A 20,214-nucleotide genomic window follows, 5' to 3' on the forward strand; every position below is an offset into this window, starting at 1 on the left:
ATTATTAAAATTAACTTCAGGACTTCCTGGGTGGTCCAGTGGCTAAGACTCCGTGCTCCCAATGCAGGAGGCTCAGGTTGTCCCCCTGGTCAGGGACCTAGATTCCACATGGGGCAACTGAAAGGTCCCACGTGCCTCAAGGAAGACTGAAGATCCTGCATGCTGCAACTAAGACCCAGTGCTGCCAAATAAACAAATAATTTTTAAAAGTTAACTTCAACTGTTTCATTTTTACTTTCTACAACGTACTTGAAAAACTTTCTATAGCTATTAAAAATCTTTTTGTAAAGGGAAAATCTAAAGTTTAAATTTAAATGTAAAGCACATATGTGCTTTGTTTCTGTTGGACAGTGCTGCTGAAGACAATACAGTTTAATCTCACTCTTTAAAATTCTGGCATGTTTAAAAATTACTTTTTAGTAATATATTCAAGTACTTTTTTTTTTTTAAGTTATGCCAGGTAGCATGTGGGATCTTAGATTCCCGACCAGGGATCGAACCAGTGCCCCCTGCATTGGGAGCCTAAAGTCTTAACCACTGGACCATCAGGGAAGTCCTAGTGAACTTTTAGTACATATGTACCCTGTTTGTTTATGGGTTGAGGAGCTGGAACATATGGACCTGTAGACTTGATCACAGAGTGGACTTGGGAATGCTCCTCGGCCCTTCTTATCTTCTGCCACTTGGCAGCTACATGTTGAAGCTGGACCAGACCTTGGTTGTTGTTGTTTTTTTTTAATTTTATTGAAGCATATTTGATTTACAATATTGGGTTTAATTTCTGCTGTGCAGCAAATTGACTCTGTTATACATATATTCTTTTTCATATTCTTTTCTATCATGATTTATTACAGAATATTGAATATAGTTCCCTGAGCTGTACAGTGGGACCTTTTGCTTATACATACTATATAGGCTAGTTTGCATCTGCTAATTCCAAACATCCAATCCTTCCCTCACCCACCAACCCATCCCCCTTGGCAACCACAAGTCTGTTCTCTATGTCTGTGAGTCGGTTTCTGGTTTGTAGATATGTTCAGTATAGAGGTTCTTCAATAAACTAAAAACAGAGTTGCCAAATGATTCAGCAGGCCCACTCCTGGGCATATATCTGAACAAAACTATAATTCAAAAAGATACATGCACCCCAATGTTTGTTCACTGCAGCGCTATTAACAATAGTCAGGACATGGTAGCAACATAAATATCCATCAACAAAACAGTGGATAAAGAAGATGTAGTACATATATACAATGGAATACTACTCAGCCATAAATAAGAATGAAATAATGCCAATTACAGCAACATGAATGAACCTAGAGATTACATGGGCTGCTCCAGTGTCTCATCAGTAAAGACTCCGCCTGCAACACAGTAAACATGGGTTCTATCCCTGGGTTGGGAAAATCCAGTGGTGAAGGAAATGGCAACCCACTCCAGTATTCTTGCCTGGGAAATCCTATGGACAGAGGAACCTGGCGAGATACAGCCCATGAGGTCACAAAGAGTCAGACACAACTGAGCCATTAAACAACATTGACAGGGATTATCACACTTAGTGAAGTTAGTCAGACAGATATCATATAATGTCATTCACATGTGGAATCTAGAAAAAGAATACAAATGAACTTATTTACAGAACAGAAATAGACTCACAGACATAGAAAACAAACTTATGTTTAATAAAGCCAAAGCAAGGAGGGATAAACGAGGAGTTTGGGATTAGCAGATACAAACTATTATATTAAAATACTTTTGAAATACTTTTAATATAATATTAAAACTATTATTACATAATAACATGTAATATTACATAATACTATGTATAAAATAGATAATCAACAAGGACCTACTGTATAGCACAGGGAACTATGCTCAAAAACCTATAATGGAAGAGGATATAAAAAAGGAATATATATATATATAACTGATTCACTTTGCTGTATACCTAAACTAACACAACGTTGTAAATCAACTATATTTCAATAAAAATTAACAATAAAATGATAGCAAGTACTTTCAGAGTCATAAGGCAATCTATAAGAACAGAGCTCAGGTGCCTGCCTTAGTGGTGGGTGGATGGTCAGGGGTGCACAACTCGTTACAGTGGACACCATGCCCACAAGCTAGTCTTGCTACAGGTTGGGCTCTGGTGTTAGACCACCCATGTTCAGGTGCTGCCCCTCACCTCATAGCTGGGATCCTAGGTGAGTCCCTTCATCTCAAAGCTTCAGGTTCTCCTGAAGGCAAGGATTGCCACAGGGTCTCCCTCCCAGGGTTGTTCAGAGTCAAGGATGAAATAATCCACAGACAGTGTTTAGCTCAGCCAGGCAGAGAGTCAGAGCCCACAGGTGTCACTTGTCACTACACAGACACACCACAGGTACCTTCAGGCCAGGGTTCTTCCTCATCCGCAGCCTCCCCATCCACATGTCCGTCAGTAGCATCTGGCTGCAGGTGTGGGCGATGAAGTCCCGGTGTTTGGCTGCCACAGCCAGTTTGAGGCAGGTCGAATTGCTCCAGTTTTTCAGCTCGTATGTCAGTAGTTTCATGGCGATCTGCTCATCGTGCTTGTAGGACTGGTCCAGGAGCTCCACAGCCAGCTGGCCAAAGTCTCTGCCGAGACACAGACGGGAGCGGGTGAGGCAGTGGCAGCCACACACTTTGTTAGAGAGCTGTGTCCATGGGGACATCACGGAGCCACAGGACACAGAGTCCTTGACTCCCTGTCCTCTTCCAGCAGGGAGCTCCTTGGATGTCCCCAAGGGGACAGCCAGGGGCCAGGGTCCGTGCTCAGCCATGTCGGAGGCTGACTTCCGGAGGCCCCATGAGGACAAGTCGGCAGGTTAATAAGTCTGGGGAGCCCTGGCTTAGAAAAGTGTGTCCACACTTTCATGAGTTTTACCTCCAGGTGCCCCACCATGTTCTCACAGGGAAGACGGGAGGGAGGAGAATCCCCTCATACTGCCAGCCTGGGGTGGGGGGGTCCATTCTGAACTATGCACAGAGCGCTTCCTAACAAAACCTGCCCTGGGGAATACTAGTTAAGCAGAGTTCAACCTATTGGTGTTTTATCAGAACCTGACTGAGCTGAGGGTAGGGAAATACCTAGCTCCAGCCCCCTGTAGCCATCCTGTTCTACCTAAGAGGTCCTTGGGAAAATCAAGTCCAAGGGCATAGGTTCACTAAGGCTGTACTCCTCTGAATGCATGTTTCCTTATGAAAATCAGTTTTGTTGTCTTTGCATTTAAGTTGTGTTTCCCAGAAAAAGAATCATGGACATAGAGAACACATCAGTGATTGCCAACTGGAACTGAGGAAGGGAGGGGGTGGGTAGTTGAGGTTAGGAGACATAAGCTTTTTTATATAGGATGGATAAATAACAAGGTCCTACTGTATAGCACAGGGAACTATATTCAGTATCCTATGATAAACTATAATAGAAAAGAATATAAAAAAGAATCACATATATATATATATATATACTTTGTTGTACAGCAGAAATTAACACAACATTGTAAATCAGCTATATTTCAATAAAGATATACTGTCTAAAATTGTTTTTCCACAAATATCATGTATTAATGTATGTATGTGGAATCTAGAAAAATGGTATAGTTGATCTTATTTGCAAAGCAGAAATAGAGACACAGACATAGAGAAAAAATATGGATGCCAAGGAGGAAGGGAGGGTGAAATGAATCAGGAGATTGGGGTTGACATATATACATAACTAGGTATAAAGTAGATAACTAATGAGAACCTACTGTATAGCACAGGGAACTCTACTCAGTGCTCTATGGTGACCTGAATGGGAAGTAAATCCAAAAAGGAGGGGATACATGTATAAGTGTAACTGATTCTCTTTGCTATACAGCAGAAAGTAACACGACATTGTGAAGCAACTATACTCCCATAAAAATTAATAAAAAATTGCATTTCCATAGTTTGCACAAGAAGACAATCAACAAAAACAATGATGGTCCAGAAACACCTCAGAAAGACAGAAGGAAAAATATTGACACAATGGACAAAGCATTTGATGAACAAGCTTTAAATTTGATGATACTTAAGTGAGAACCACATTTGCCTCCCTTCCTGGAAAAGGGGTGGTTCTCAGGACACCTGGGTCTCCCTGAGCTCTACGTCCCCTCCAGACACTCACTTTGAATTGTTGTCCAAGTCCTGGGAGATGTCGTCCACCAGCTCGCTCTCGGAGGACTCGTGGGCCATGGACTTGTAGAGCTTGCATGCCACCAGGGCCTTGGCCATGCTCTCCTCCCCCCGCTGCCAGAGGAAGACTGCCATCTTTTGGCGCTTCATCAGCACCGCCCACACCATCAGCTCATGGAAGGGGTACTGGAATCGACTCACGGCCGGGTCATCCACATCAATGTCCAACTCCTCCTCCTTTTTCTTCTTCTTCTTTTTCTTCCCTTTGGCTGGTGGCTCGTCATCCTGAGGGGAGAGAAACACCTTTACTGTGGTTCTGCCATAAACATGCAGTAAAGGGTTTCAGGACCAACTGGAAGAAGGGAAACCTTGCTGTCTGCGGGAACACAGAGACTCTTAAGTACATCTGTGTGTCCACCCATCATATGAATTCTTTTGAAAAGATGCACATGTTTATTACAAGAAGTAAACCATTGAAAATCAAATGAGCTGAAAAGGCGTAATACTGTTTGAAGTTTATACTCCTGGGTTGGCAGGTTTTTGTGTTTTTTTTCTAGAAGCCTCTAAAAATTGAAGAGAAACTGCAAAACTGAAAACAAAGAAAATACTTCAATCCAAATCACCCCATAGGAAAGATAAAGCACAAAACTCATTTCCTGAGGGATGTCTTTAAATATCAACACTCTGAACCAGAGATTAATAGGAAAAATGTAGAAGGAGGTAGAGAAAAATATCTTGGTTTTCTACCAATGGTTTGGGCTTCCCAGGTGGCTCAGTGGTAAAGAATCCACCTACCAATGCTGGAGATGCAGGAGACACAGGTTTGATCTCTGGATTGGGAAGATCCCCTGCAGGAGGAAATGGCAACTCACTCCAGTATTCTTGGTTGGAGCATCCCATGGACGGAGGAGCCTGAAGGCCTACAGTTCCATGTGATCTCAAAAAATCAGACACGACTGAGTATGCACACACATCTACCAAGAGTTTAAGGAAGCAGGAGTTCTATTTTGAATGAGATTTGTCTTTTCATGGATGTGTTATAAAGGGAAGGCCAATGCTTTCCATTTCCAAGGGATTATGAGGGGTCATTCTAATAATAAAGCAGGATCCTAAAGGAAGGCATTAATGACTGGGAGAACTGGTGGTGAAACATGCATGTTGCATGGAATCATTCAGAAAACTAAGATCATGGCATCTGGTCCCATCACTTCATGGCAAATAGATGGGGAAACAATGGAAACAGTGACAGACTTTATTTTTGGGGGTTCCAAAATCACTGCTGATGGTGATTGCAGCCATGAAATTAAAAGACATTTGCTCCTTGGAAGAAAAGCTATGACCAACCTAGACAACATATTAAAAAGCAGAGACATTTCTTTGCCAACAAAGGTTCGTCTAGTCAAAGCTACGGTTTTTCAAGTAGTCATGTATGGATGTGAGAGTTGAACTGTAAAGAAAGCTGAGCACCAAAGAATTGATACTTTTGAACTGTGGTGTTGGAGAAGACTCATGGGAGTCCCTTGGACTGCAAGGAGATCCAACCAGTCAATCTTAAAGGAAATCAATCCTGAATATTCGTTGGAAGGACTGATGTTGAAGCTGAAACTCCAATACTTTGGCCACCTGATGAGAAGAGCTGACTCATTTGAAAAGACCCTGATGCTGGGAAAGATTGAGGGCAGGAGGAGAAGGGGACGACGGAGGATGAGATGGTTGGATGGCATCATCGACTCAATAGACATGGGTTTGGGTGGACTCCGGGAGTTGGTGTTGGACAGGGAGGCCTGGCGTGCTGCGGTTCATGGGGTCACAAAGAGTCAGATACGACTGAGTGACTGAACTGAACTGAACAGACTATTCCAGGCTGAGGATCCAGTACCCAATAGGATAATAGAAATGGATCTCTGCTCTTTTGCAAATAGCTTTCTCATCAGTGACCTTCTTTTATTATCACACTGATCCTGAGAGGTTGTTAATGTCTTCCAGTCAGATGAGGAAGTTGTGGCTTAAAGTCTGAATAATTTGCCCATATTCACATGAATGGAGTGGCTGGGCATGGGGCAGGAAAAGGGGTGGAGCCTGACTCGTCAATTCTTATGGCAAGTAGTTCATGACTAAACCAAGTTTTATAACCTCATTATGAGGTATTCTGATGTTTTTACTGAAACTATCATATCTTGCCTTGAATTTAAATGTTTTTGTTCTAATTTGTCCCAGTAAAACTGCAGTTTCAGTCATTTAGGGAATATTGAAATTAAAAAGGAAATGTAGCTTTATTTTCAATATTATATCAAGTCAAATAAAAATCCACTAAGGACTAATGAAAAATTGTAAAACAGAGCTTTTTTTCACCACACTACAAGGCATTCAGGACCTTAGTTCCCTGACCCGGGATCAAACCTATGCCCCCTGCAGTGGAAGCGCAGTCCTAACCACTGAAGTCTGCCAGGGAAGTCCCAAACAGAAACCCCTTTAATCCTACCTTTCCATAGTATATTATTAAAATATTAATTGTATGCAACTTCTCATAAAATAATTTTAATATTGCTATAGGCAGAAAATAACCGACAAGGGGTTCATTTCCCTACAGTGCATGAAGAGACACAAAGCAAGTAAAAGAGAAGCAACCCAATAGAATAACAAAAGATATGAACTGGAAGTTAAGAAGAAATGAATCCATCCACAATCACAAATAATAGTAAGAGCCTCTAAACACCCCTTAGTCAGAAATTAACTTGAAAAAACTAGTACATATAGAAGCAAATTGAATAATAAAATTACTAAGTTTGATCTGACAGTATGCTGAAAGCGAAAGTCACTCAGTCCTGTCCGACTCTTTGTGACCCCATGGACTATACAGTCCAGGGAATTCTCCAGGCCAGAATACTGGAGTGTAGTATGAAGTGAAGTGAAGTGAAGTCGCTCAGTCGTGTCCGACTCTTTGTGACCCCGTGGATTGTAGCCTGCCAGGCTCCTCCATCCATGGGATTCTCAGTGGAGGGAGTGGAGTGTACTGGAGTGGAAATAGTGGAGTATTTCCCTTTTCCAGGGGATCTTCCCAACCCAGGGATCGAGCCCAGGTCTCCTGCAGAGAAGTATATAATTGTGCCCAACAAACTGAGAATATACATTTGTTTCCACACACATGGATCATTAACAAAATTCCACCTGGCATTATTCCCCAATTCCTTTGAGATTTTCAATCTCAACAAGTTCTAGATATTGGAAATCATATAGTCTACACCCAAAGAGTAATACTAGAAATCAATAAGACTAAGATAACCACAATAACAAAAGTCTGTATCTAGGAAACTTAAAATATGCTTATAAATAACTCTTGGATTAAGGAGGAAATTATAAACTGTTTAGAAATGAATATCAATAAAAGCTCTACTTACCGAAACCTGTAGGGTACCATGAAAAACAATGCTCAGAGAAAAACGTATACTCTTCATGAATTCATTGAAATATAAGGAATATTGAAAATGGGCAAACTTCACTTTCAAATTGAGTCAATAAAAATAATACAATAACTCCATACAAAGTATATGGAGGGAATGAATAAAAATTAAAATATATTAATAAAATAGAAAACAGAAAAAAAGAAAGTTGCTGAATTAAGCAAAAATACCAATGAAATCCAAAGACAGGTATGGTTAAGAATAAAGGGAGGAGATATAAAAAAAAGAAAAAACTGGAACAAGATTTGATACGCAACTAAAGATACAGAGTAGACTGAAAAAATTAAAATACTCTGTAAAGGTTTATGGGGCTTCCCAGGTGGCTCAGTGGTAAAGAATCCCCCTGCCAATGCAGGAGACATGGCTTCAATCCCTGGGTCAGGAAGATCCCCTGAAGAAGAAAATGGCAGCCCACTCCAGGATTCTTGTCTGGGAAATCTCATGGACAGAGGAGCCTGGCAGGCTACAGTCCATCGGGTCACAAAGAGTAGGACACAACTGAGAGACTAAACAGCAATAAAGATTTACAACAGTGAACTTGAAAGTCTAGATGAAGTAAATTGTTTTCTATGAAAATATAATTGACCAAAGCTGACTCCAGAAAATAGAAAGCCTCGATGAACTCCTATTATAAAAGTTATTACTAAGGTGGTGAAAAATGGGCCTCTGACAACAAGACTGGACAGGCTATTATATAGGAGAGTTCCACCAAGGCTTCACCCAGTAGATAAACCCTATGTGATACAACCAATCCGAGAGACTAAGGGATTATGCAACTCTGACTTTCATAACCCTTCTAGTTATGCTGAAGGTCAGTGTCAACTGTGAGCAAGAATCAAAACCTTCTACCCTGAATCCATACAGAAATTGGGATGCTACTTAACTCATGAATTTATTTGAGAAGAATCTTTACAATACTCAGTCTTAATATTGTGTTATGGTACTTCCTCTACTCGTTTGTGTATTTTCATGTCTAGTGATTTGTTCTTAAGTTCCCTTGTTAAGGTTATTTCTGGATATTTTTGTCCCATTATGAGGAAACTTTGTTGATTTTCCTGGACTTTCTAGATACAAAATATTTTTCTGCCAATAATAATTTCCTCCTTCTTTTATGTATTCTTCCTTTATTTATGTTTTCATTTGGTAAAATTTCCAGAACACTTTTAAAAACCAGAGGGGATAATGATGCCAACAATAATGGGTGAGCTTGATTTGTTCTTAATTTTAATAAAAGTCAGCTGGGTGGCTTTTACCTTTTAAAAAAATGTCTATGACCTTTGAATATAATCTGACTAAATCATCCAAGTAACTCTTTGTATGTGGTGAAGTGGATTTATTCATGGAAAACAAATTCACTCAATTTTATGTTAAATACAAAATGAAGAGGCTCCATGATACCATGAAACCACTGGAAACAAGTCCTACTTACTTCCATTCCAAGAAGTTTGAGAGCTTTCGGCTGCATAATGAAAAGGGAGGGAAAAAAATTCAATGGAATCAGATAACTGAAGTTACAATACTGTGAGTTGTATATTAGTGATATCGCTAGTAGATTAATAATAGATTAAAAAGTACTTTGGGTAGGGAGGTTCAAGAGGGAGGGAACATATACATATACCTATGGTGGATTCATGTTGATATATGGCAGAAATATTGTATTGTAATATTGTAAAGCAATTAATACTGTACAACACAATATTATGAAGTAATTATCCTCTAATTAAAAATAAATAAAATTTTTAAAGTACTTTGTATAATTAACAATGAAGGACAAACCTAAGGAAAGCATTTGTCCTTCACAGTTCATGATATAAAGTACTCTTTCATCTATTAAAATCTATTTTCCTTTCCCCTGCTTCTGTCATCCCAGGTCAGGTGAGGAGACAGACGTGCAGACACAGGAACCCCACCCCAGGGAGAACCAGAGAAGTTCACCCACAGAAGCACAGACACTGAGCTATGGGGCTCTGAGTGGGGCGAAGGGAGGGCTTCATGGGAGGTCTCACACATGAGTTGGGCCTGGGACACACGTGGGGTTTTGAAGTGGGGAGACACAGCTCCACAGGTTAGTAGAGTTTGTTCTGAAAGTGGTACATGGTCACCCACAACAGGGTGTGGATAATGAGGGAGAGCCTTAGACGCTTCAATCAGGAGCTTGACGGTGATTCCTCGGGCACTGGGGAGCCTTGGAAGTTTGTGAGCAGGGAATGCCCCGTCAGGATCCTCACTTTGGAGGATCAGGGTGGCTCCAGAGGCAGGAAGCATGGAAGAAAGCAGAGACAAAGGAGCCCAGGAGGAAGACAGCTGTGAACAAAGGATGGGGCAGGTGCCAGTGCTGGGCTGTGGGCCTGATGGGTGGAGGGAAAAAAGATGCTTCACACCAAAAGCCACCACAGGAGGACTGGAAGGTGGGGGGGGGGGGGGGGGGATGGGGTAATGAGCTTGGCTTTGAACAGGCTGAGTTATTGTGGAGGTGAGCAAGGAACCATGTGTGACCCTGGGAACCACAGAATAACTGCGTGTCCACTGAGCTCTACCCTCTTGGGTCCAAACAGGTTGTTGTAGAGGGTCCGGAAGCTCTTGCGCGTGTAGTTGCAGCGGTAGGCGCCACCCATGAGGTACTCCAGTACGAGCCCGATGTCTATGAGGCTGATGTGGTAGTCAGGAGGAAGGTTGCCCTGTAAGGAAAGGAGTCATGTCTCAGGCCCTGTAAGAAGGTACCTGTGGCCTGGACTGCATCACACACCTTGGCGTCATGGCCATCCCTGCTGGCGATGTGGGTGTTAACAGAACCAATGGGACATTAAACTATCTTCTATCTGTTACTACAGGATGGAGGGAGATAAGAGAGTGAACCATGTTCCAGAAAATAGGTTAAACTTCCCCATGGGATGAGTTAGAAACCCGCAGGGCTGTAGGGGAGAGGCCTGGGCTTGTCTGTGCGCTTGGACAGAATGACCAGTAATGTGCATTTAAACATAAAGGAAAGAGGGACCTTCCCAGTGGTCCAGAGGTTGAGACTCTGCCTTCCACTGCAGGGGGCACCATTATAGTCCCCGATCTGGAAACTGAGGTCCCACATGCAACAGAGTGAGGCCAAAAAATAAAAATAAAGAATATATATATAAAGAATGTATATGTATGTATAACTACATCAGTTTACTGTACAGCAGAAAATAACACAACATTGTAAATCAACTACACTTCAATAAAAAATTGATTAAGGGAAAAAATCATTGAGGACAGATGGTGTAGCTGGTACAAGCCTTCCTTGATGTGAGTAGATTTGCCCTGTTGAGAAGGTGCTTTGACAGCTGCTTGCAGGGGAGAAGGTGTCTTCAGGGGCTGGCGTCCAGATTTTCTACAGAAGGAGGGAGTGAGCGCATGATGGGCAGGAGGACTCTGTGAAAGGTAGGGGAGGACAGGACACTCCTGGGACTGGGACCTTTCTGAAGAAACCTCCATGTGGTACCCCAGGATTTTCTGAGGGACCCCAAATGCTTCAGTAAGAACACAAACTACCTGAGGTGGCTGGGAGCTCGTGAAGGGGCAGACTTCTGCTGCAGAATGGATGAGGCTGTGTTAAGATGAAGGCAGGGTGTGGGCAGAAGGGAGAGGAATTGAGAGCATCCATACACCTGTAAGCCAGTCACTCACGCCTCTGGGCAGCTGGCTGATCCAGGAGGCAGAGCTGACCCATCCATTATAAGGATGCTATGCAAAAACAAACAAACAAACAAAGGATGCTATGCTATGTGCCATTTCTGGCTTGGTTAACTTCCTGCAGCTGAAATGATGGCAGAAACCTGGGGTCCATCCCATTGAGACTCTATTGTTGTTATTTAGTCACTAGTCGCGTTTGACTCTTTGTGACCCCATGGACTGCAACCCGCCAGGCTTCTCTGTCCATAGCATTCTCCAGGCAAGAATACTGGAGTGGTTGCCATTTCCTTCTCCACTCATGTAGACTACACTTTTCGAATGTCCTCCTTGGGCACAGGGACCTCATCCTTCACTCAGGCTTTGCAAGTTTGTTCAGCCCCCATCGTGATCCTTGATCAAGTCAGGGATTTCACATGAGGGGACAAGATACAGCTCTGCCTTGGTGAGCTTGTTGTTTGTGGAGGGGAGGGGGTTAAGGGCAAGGCCACCCAAATCTTGACACAGCAGCATCTTCAGACCCCCACTCTGCCTGGGTGGGCAGGTGAGAAAGGGCTTCCTGGGGAGGGTAACACTGAGGCAGAGCAGGGGCTGCTGCAGCCGAGGGTGGAGAGCACTGCAGATATGACCGTGCTCGGCCCCAGGACAGGACACATGAGTGTGTGGCAGACCCCGTATGGTGGGCATGTGATGGGCCCAGTGGATGTAAGTGTCTTAGAAGGAGCCTTAACTTCATGAGATGTGGGAGGCTTTCAAGTGAGGGTGTCCTGTGTCTGTGGAGGGCAGGAGGAGAACGATTGAAGCCACTTAAGTGAGACCTGGTTGGTTGGGTCTACACTTGAGTAGCAGTGGCTTTTGACTCTCAGCGCTTCCAAAACTAAGAAATCTGGGAAAGTGGGAAACAAGGGCAGGACAATCCCAAGTCCCTCTTGGTTCCCAGACCCAATGATTCTGCTCTGATCCAGTGAGCATTTGTGAGATAGGCTGGGACCAGGGACCCTTCGCTGCAATGCTTGCACCTGGACACATCTCTCCTTGAACAACAATATACAAACAAACTGTGTGGGACTAAAAATAATTGTATGCATGTGCAGTTGGGGCAAATTCTGGACCCAAAAGATACAAAGAGACCAAAAATTGCAACTGCCTCTTTTGAGAAGCCTGGAGCAAAAGCAGGGTACTGCCCCCTTCACACAGCACCACCTAAGAGGTGAGCAACCCACCTAAGTCACTCCTCCAGCCCGACCCTGGACACACACCTACTTTCACTCCACTGCCTAAGGAACCAGCTTGCCCTTCCTCAGGGAGCAAGCAAGGGAAACTGTTGGTTGTTCTCACTCCCCACTGCTGCAGCAAGAACCCCAATAAAGCCTCACCTGAATTCCTTGTCTGGCCTCTAGTCCATCTCTATTGATTGAGGAAGCTCAAGAAGCCAGTTGGTAACATTTGTAGTAAAAGCCACATTCTCACATCAGTAGAATCAGATATGTTTGAAGTCTGACCCCTCTGTCTGGGACTCTGACTGAAGGCCCTTTCCTCCGGTTTGAGTTGTTCCCTCCTGCTCAGAACACGAACACCCGTCCTGCACTCCACATGCCAGGGGTTGCTTCTGGCAGCATGAATCATTCTGTGTTAACCTGGTCTGATCCTCCAGCCTGCAGCGGGCAGCAGGACCCCAGAAACTCCACGACAGAACAGGGAGTAGATGGGATCCTACAAGACTGTAAGGGGTTGTAGTGCTGGAAAGGACGGTGGGGCCATGAAGTGGAGGTGTCTATCACTGTCTAATGAGGAAACAGGGCCAAGAAGAACTGTTGCATGGGACACGCAGATTGACATGAGGCCTGTCCTACTAGGACTTCTGGAAAGAGGCACAGGGAAGGAGTGAGAGCAAATCTGAAACCTGTAGAGCACGGGGGCCCTGGGCAGCAGAGAGGAACTTGCTGTCCCCCCCAGCCTCCACCCCTGGCCGGGGCCAACCAATACCAAACAGTCATTTAGCACAAGCCGATTGTGTGTGGGATGAACACCATTCTTGAAGAAGATGACATTTGAAAAAAGTAAACTCTTTTTATGGAAAGAGGAATTCATGATTTCTTATGCTGCCAATAAAATGACACCACATTTGGAAATTAAAAAATTGCTCTAGAAAATGTCTTATTGAAAGAAGTCAACAGGTAAACGACTAGAGAACAGGGGACTGGGACTTGCCTGGTGGTCCTAGGGTTAAGACACCAAACTCCCAATGCAGGGGGCACAGGTTCAATCCCTTGTCAGGGAACTAGACCCCACATGCTGCATGGTATGCAGCCAAAAATTAAATAAATAAAACAAATAAATCTTGAAATAGCTCATTTTTATATATATATATATATATATATATATATAAACAAAAGCAAAGACAAAAGAGAAGACTGACCTTTTTTACATCCCTCACCAGCAAATGAAGTGTATTGGGTGGGCCCAGTCTCTGAAAGAGAAGCATTCAGCCATATTAAACATGTGGGAGTTTTTCAACTCTTACAGCAAAATCTGACTCTATAGAATTAATGAATTTGTGAAAGCTGGGATGTCATCCACTATCAGCCTGTGTCTTTTACAACATAGGACTGGTCGTGGGTAAGAAGTATTCCGCATGTTCAACAATATGTTAAATACCTTTTATCAAATTATTTTAAAGAGAATCTCTCAGGGCACCATATCGTCCTAAAAGTTCACCAAGTTTTAGCAAGCAATGGCTCACTTCTATGACTTAAAATTTTAGAACAGGGGAGGAAATGTACATCTCAAAATTCATATGGTGAGAATACAAGCCAAGAGGATTTCATCCAAACACTGTGATTCTCATATCGGGAGCTCCTTGTTGTGTAAACTCAATTTTCCATTTTTATCAAAGCCTCATAAAAAGTGGTAGTCCCCAGGAACAAATGACTGCTCACTCCGGGAACTTTTCACTCTGCTATTGACTCCAGGAGCTAGACTCTTCCTTTGTAGAAACTTGTCCTCATGCACCATCCCTGAGTTAATGGTACAGATGGGGTGGGGGGCTGGGTAGCCTGGCAGAGGTGGGTGAGAATGGGACCCTCACCGAGGCCACTGGTCAGGCGAGAACACTGGCCCTTAAATGATGCATGCTTAGACACTCAGTCATGTCCGACTCTTTGCAACCCCCAGGACTGTAGCCCACCAGGCTCCTTTGTCCTTGGGATTCTTCAGGCAAGAATAGTTGAGTGGGTTGCCATTTCCCTCTCTCTTCCACTAAAGCCGTGTTCTGATGGGGCTAGCTCCCCTCCACTCTCCCTCCTTCACGATCACTCACTGTGTTATAAAGCTCTTCCAGTCTCGGGATGGTGAGAAAATGTTGCATGTTGACTCCATTTTCAATCAGGAGCTTCACAAAGTCCACACGGTCTAAGACCAATGCGTCCAGCATGGCCTGCTCCAGAGCATTCACCTGCATGAGCCCGGGAGAGGGGCGTGAGTACCTGGGGGGTGCTGGGTAGGGACAAGTTCACAGGGCAGCTGAGGAGGCAGCGAGAACTGGACCCTCCCCTTGAGGAGGGTGACTGGCTCCGAGGTCCCTGTTAGCGCAGGAAAGGGACCAGAGCCGTCCCACCTACCCAGTTCAGCAGCTCAAGCTTCCTGGGGTCAGTTTCTTCCTCTACCTCCTCCTTCACCTTCCCTTTCTTCTTGCCTTTTCCTTTTCCTCTTGCTGCCTTGGTGGTCGCCGTAGGTGGCTTCTTCTCCTTCTCTGTGGCCTTGCTATCCGTCGGGGGCGCCAGGCTTCCCAGGGGCTGCAGTTGAAACAGGCAGGGTTGGGAAAGGGATTAAAGCTTCCCCTTGTCCCAGGACCAGCACCTCCCCTCTGCATGCACATGCGCGCGCACACACACGTCCAGGTACACAGGAGCACAAACATGTACACACAGATCACATGCACACACACACTCGTGCAAGCATGAGCACACAGACTCAGACATGCACACAGGCAACACAGGCACACATACTTGTGAGCACACATGCACTTAGCTGTCACAGGCCAGGTTGTCTGGTGGCAAAGACCCTGATCTCGCGACCCTCTATTACTTATATGCTTGAAATACATTCATGTACTTTAAGTGGCTGTTTCAGTTGATGTGTGTTTTTGTCCAAAAGAAAGGGTGCTGAGAGGTAAATTCAAAGGCACCAAAGAGAAGTGTCTGTAGAAACTGATGGAAATGAGAGAAAACAACTGTGAGAGGCTGGAGATGACAGGTGAAACCACAGATGCTTGTGTGGAGAGAAGCCTGGACTGAAGTCTCCTGGGTGTAACTGACAGGCACATGTTTCCAGAGAAACAAGGGCCTTTGAAAGATACTATAAGAAAGGGAATTCCACTCAATGGACAGTAATAAAAGAATAGTCCTGATGATGTAAGGAATATGCTAAGAAGAAAAAGAGAATCAATTAGAAATGTAAGGGAGGGGCTTTCGGTGGCTCCATGGTAAAGAATCTGCCTGCCAATGTAGGAGATACAGGTTTGATCCCTTGTCCGGGAAGATCCCACATGCCGCGGAGCAACTAATCCCATGTGCCCCAACTACTTAGCCTGTGCTCTAGAGCCCATCCTCCACAACAAGAGAAACCACTGTAATGAGAAGCCTGTGCATCACAACTAGAGAGTAGCCCCCACATGCTGCAACTAGAGAAAGTCCACGTGCAGCAATGAAGACCCAGCACAGTCAACAATACATAAATAAATAAAATTATTCTTAAAAAAAGAAATGCAAGGGAAAGCAAACATCTATCTATTCAAACAAGGCATGGTCCAAATATGAAGGAAACTCAAAGGTCGCATAATTTAAACAATGGATGAACTGTAAGAGCCGTCATGCTTGTTGTGTTTTCCTTTGTATGGCCCTGGTGACTCACCCAGGGTTACTTTTCTTTCTCTTTGAATTCAGCTGTAATGTTAGGCTCAGCTGCGAACAATCTGTACAGAATCACAGTAAAATCTGCTGGTTTTTCCATTTTTAGAATTAACATAAAGACCTAGTATGGAGGATGAAGGAGGGTGAAATGAATAAAGATTGTTGAAAGGTACAAACTCCCAGTTATAAAATAAATGCCATGGGATGTCATGTACAACATGGTGACTACAGCTGATAATTGTGTGTTGTGTATTTGAAAGTTGCTAAGACAGTAGATCTTAAGAGTTCTCATCATAAGAAAAAGAATTGTAACTGTGTGTGGTGAGGGATGGTAATTAGACACATTGTAGTGATTTCGTAATATACACAAATATTGAATCATTATATTGTATACCTGAAACTAATATGTCATATGTCAATTATATCTCAATTAAAAACAAAATATAAACAGCAAGAACCTAATATATAGCACAGGGAACTATAGTCAATGTCTTGTAATATGCATTAAACGTTTCCTGATGGCTCAGCAGTAAAGAACCTGCCTGCCAATGCAGGAGATATGGGTTCAATTGCTGGGGCAGGACAATTCCCTGGAGAAGGAAATGGCAACCCACTCCAGTATTCTTGCCTGGGAAATCTCACAGACAGAGGAGCCTGGTGGGCTACAGCCCACAGGGTCACAAATAGTCTGACATTACTGAGTGACTAAACTATAACAGCAACAAATAAGTATTAATGGAAAAGAATCTGAAAAAGAATAAATACAAATCTATACAAATGTACAACTGAATCACTTTGCTGTACACGTGAAGCTAACACAACGTTGTAAATCAACCATACTTCAATTTAGAAAATAAAGAAAAAATATGTATGTCTCAAATGAGAATTACATTAGGAATTTGTTTGATGCTTGTCCCTCCTTCATTGAGAATATAAAATATATTTGATCATAAATAAATGTATACCATAATGAGATACTACTACTTATCATTAAATAAAAAAACCTGCCAATGCCAAGAAACCCTCTTACATTGCTCATGGGAATGTAAAATGCTACAGCTCCCTTGGAAAGCAGAACACAGGGACAGTTGCAGGGCTTTCAGAGGTGGGCATGAGGGCTCTGCTTTTCATGGCATGCTCTGATTTGTTACTTGCTTTTCAAACCATATTTATGCATTCACTGAATAATAGAAAGCAAAGAACACTAAGCAGCATGAAAATGGAAGTCGGAGAGAATTTAATGCCAACATAAGAGTGAAAAATGAAGTTATAAAATATTGACAGTATTGCTGAATTTTTCTAAGGGGAGGTGGTCATGAGTGATTGTTTCCTTCGTTTTGCTTATCTATATTTTCCACACTTTCTAGAAACCGCTTATTGCTTCTGTAACAGGAAAGTGGGTGCAGGCCATTGCTTCAGGCAGGCACCCTGTGTGTGTGGTGTGTTCCCCAGGTCAGGCCCTTTCTGTAATCCTGAAAGCCTGGCTCTCTCGGTGTGGCTGACTCAGAGCTATGTCTTCAGAAAGCTGCCCCTTGAAGAGAAAAACCAACCAAGATCTGGGATTCCTCTTCCTGAGTAGATGGTCTCCAGAGCTCATGACACTGCCCTTCCTGCCAGCCCCGTCTTGGAGTTCTTAGCGTCTCTGCCTCATCACCACTCATGGAGCAGTTCACTTTGCTCTAAAATCCTTTACCAAGAGTAGACAAACCAGGAGATTCAAAACAAAATTAAAATATGTAAGGTGTGGTAGTGTTCTTTTAACTTGTGTAGTTCAATAAACAACATGCATAAACCACTCCCCAAACTTCTATCTTATTCCTTTAATACACTTCTCTGATTCCTTACCCCTGGAGGAAGAAATGGCAGCCCACTCCAGTATTCTGGCCTAAAAAATTCCATGGGCAGAGGAGCCTGATGGGCTACAGTCCATGGGGTTGCAGAAAGTTGGACATGACTGAAGCCACTGAGCACACACGCACACACTGATTGCTTAAATTCTTCACACTAATTGGATAAAGGATAACTGTGAAAATGCAATGTACTTTGAAGGTACATGCCAGGTCTGTTTTGAGAAATAAGGTTTTTAAAGTTCACGCATGAACCCTCTAGATTTTCCAAACCCCTTTTTGAAGCAGCAGAGCCCTAATTTTGCAAACAAAAATTTTCCCCAAGCCCCGATACACAAAACCTATCAAAGAAGCTGCTTGTTAAAAAAAATAGTTTAAAAAAATTGAAGTATAGTTGATTTACAACGTTCTGCTAATTTTTGCTGCTGCTGCTGCTAAGTCGCTTCAGTCATGTCCGACTCTGTGCGACCCCCTAGACGGCAGCTCACCAGGCTCCTCCGTCCCTGGGATTCTGCTGTACAGGAAAGTGATTCAGTTATAAATATACATGTATATTACATTTTAAAAATTCTTTTCCATTATGATTTATCCCAGGAGACTGAACAGAATTCCCTGTGCTGTACAGTTGGACCTTGCTGTTTATCAATCCTAGATATAACAGTTTGCATCTGCTAATCCCAAACTCCCAGTCCATCCTTTCCCTACTCCTGTCCCACTTGGTAACCACCAGTTGTAAAGAAGCTGCTTTGATTGAAGGAGCAGGAGGCTGCTGAGAGCTATTCATCATGCCTGCTCATATCTGCACACACACGCCCCCACACCACACCCATGTACAATCACACACACACACACACAGATCCCACAGACATACACTGCATGCACGGTAAACCACACACCACACATCCACACATACATTTCACACCCTACACACATACTGCACATAGATACACATATACAATATACCAAACCACATGCAAATACACCACATCCCAAAGACTACACACAAAGGTCACACACACAGTCCCCTAGCCCTCTGGGGTTTCATGGAACATAGTTTAAAAATCAATGCTTTCAATGTAATCATTGTATTTCATTTTAATGAGCAATCTTCTTTCTTCTTCTTAAAAGTGTAAAAACCCAGGTTCACCAGCAATGATAAAATATTTAGTGCTCTTTATTCCAGAGCACTGGTTTGAATCTGAAGTTAGTGCCAGGAGCCCTTATTTCTTGCTGGTTCTTTGAAATGACACAGCAACATCTCCTAATAATCCTAACAACTAGACATTGTTGGTGTTAGTTGCTCAGTTGTGTCCGACTCTGCAACACCGTGGGCTGTAGCCTGCCAGGCTCCTCTGTTCATGGGATTCTCCAGGCAAGAATACTGGAGTGGGTTGTTGTGCCCTCCTCCAGGGGATCTTCCTGATCCAGGGATCAAATCACATCTTATGCATTGCAGGCAAATTTTTTACCATCTGAGCCACCAGGGAAGCGACCAGACATTGGGTCATCAGAAACCCCAGAAGATTTTCTGAGATCCACAGCACAAGGGAGCTTGTACTAATACACCCTCTGTACAAAGTCATGACAAACAGTATAGGTTGAAAACACTTAGTTTCACCGGCCAGCGGGGCCCAAAGACAAAGATCTGACTCCGAGCTATATCCACACGGTTCCAAGCCAGTGCCAAGCTCAGCTGGTCCGGAGCCGATGCATTTGTTCCTGGAAGGCAAGAGACGGGGCAGTTATCACCTCATGCCTGGACTGTGGCAGGTTGTGGGGAGGGGCTGGGCGGAGAGCATGGTGTTCCACAGGCTGGTTCAGCATCTCACCCTTTTCTCTGGCCCCCAAGTGACTCAGTATTTTTGAAGAGCTGGCTGGGAGGAGGATGGAGGCAACCTCTTTCCATGCCAAGAAAGAGGTTTCTGTTCCCAGAGGGAACAGAGGAGGAAGCCAGTGACCCCAGTTTCCTATTCTGCAAGAGGGCAGGAGCCCTGGGGCCACCCAGACACCTGCCAGGCCAGGTCAAGGGGCGCTGCTCCTCCAGGTCAAAAGAGAGCACAGTCCAGCGTACCAGCCCCTACTGCAGGGAGACCAGCTCAGTACCACCAGGAGGCCGGGGTCCCAGAGGGGACCTCTGCCCCTCTCTCCTCCAGCACCCTCCCC

At 43.7% G+C, this 20,214-nt stretch overlaps 1 protein-coding gene and 1 long non-coding RNA gene across 2 annotated transcripts in view; one reads left to right on the top strand and one right to left on the bottom strand.

The window, feature by feature from the left end:
* TRPM1 (transient receptor potential cation channel subfamily M member 1) overlaps nucleotides 1-20,214 on the bottom strand; it is a 65,327-nt gene that overhangs the window by 28,273 nt on the left and 16,840 nt on the right. Inside the window, exons 10-17 of the mRNA XM_043922319.1 lie at nucleotides 19,670-19,770; nucleotides 14,915-15,088; nucleotides 14,614-14,748; nucleotides 13,714-13,764; nucleotides 10,172-10,312; nucleotides 9,064-9,093; nucleotides 4,166-4,458; nucleotides 2,388-2,616 (exon numbers count right to left, since the gene is read on the bottom strand). Of these exons, the coding sequence (XP_043778254.1) occupies nucleotides 2,388-2,616; nucleotides 4,166-4,458; nucleotides 9,064-9,093; nucleotides 10,172-10,312; nucleotides 13,714-13,764; nucleotides 14,614-14,748; nucleotides 14,915-15,088; nucleotides 19,670-19,770 (1,154 nt within the window). The remainder of the gene's footprint in view (nucleotides 1-2,387; nucleotides 2,617-4,165; nucleotides 4,459-9,063; nucleotides 9,094-10,171; nucleotides 10,313-13,713; nucleotides 13,765-14,613; nucleotides 14,749-14,914; nucleotides 15,089-19,669; nucleotides 19,771-20,214) is intronic.
* Nucleotides 973-8,653, top strand: LOC122706823. Its single transcript, XR_006344472.1, has 3 exons — nucleotides 973-1,039; nucleotides 5,938-5,942; nucleotides 8,640-8,653. It is a non-coding gene; the product is annotated as an uncharacterized LOC122706823 (long non-coding RNA).

This window comes from Cervus elaphus, chromosome 13 (assembly GCF_910594005.1).
Source record: "Cervus elaphus chromosome 13, mCerEla1.1, whole genome shotgun sequence".
NCBI classification, from domain to species: domain Eukaryota; kingdom Metazoa; phylum Chordata; class Mammalia; order Artiodactyla; family Cervidae; genus Cervus; species Cervus elaphus.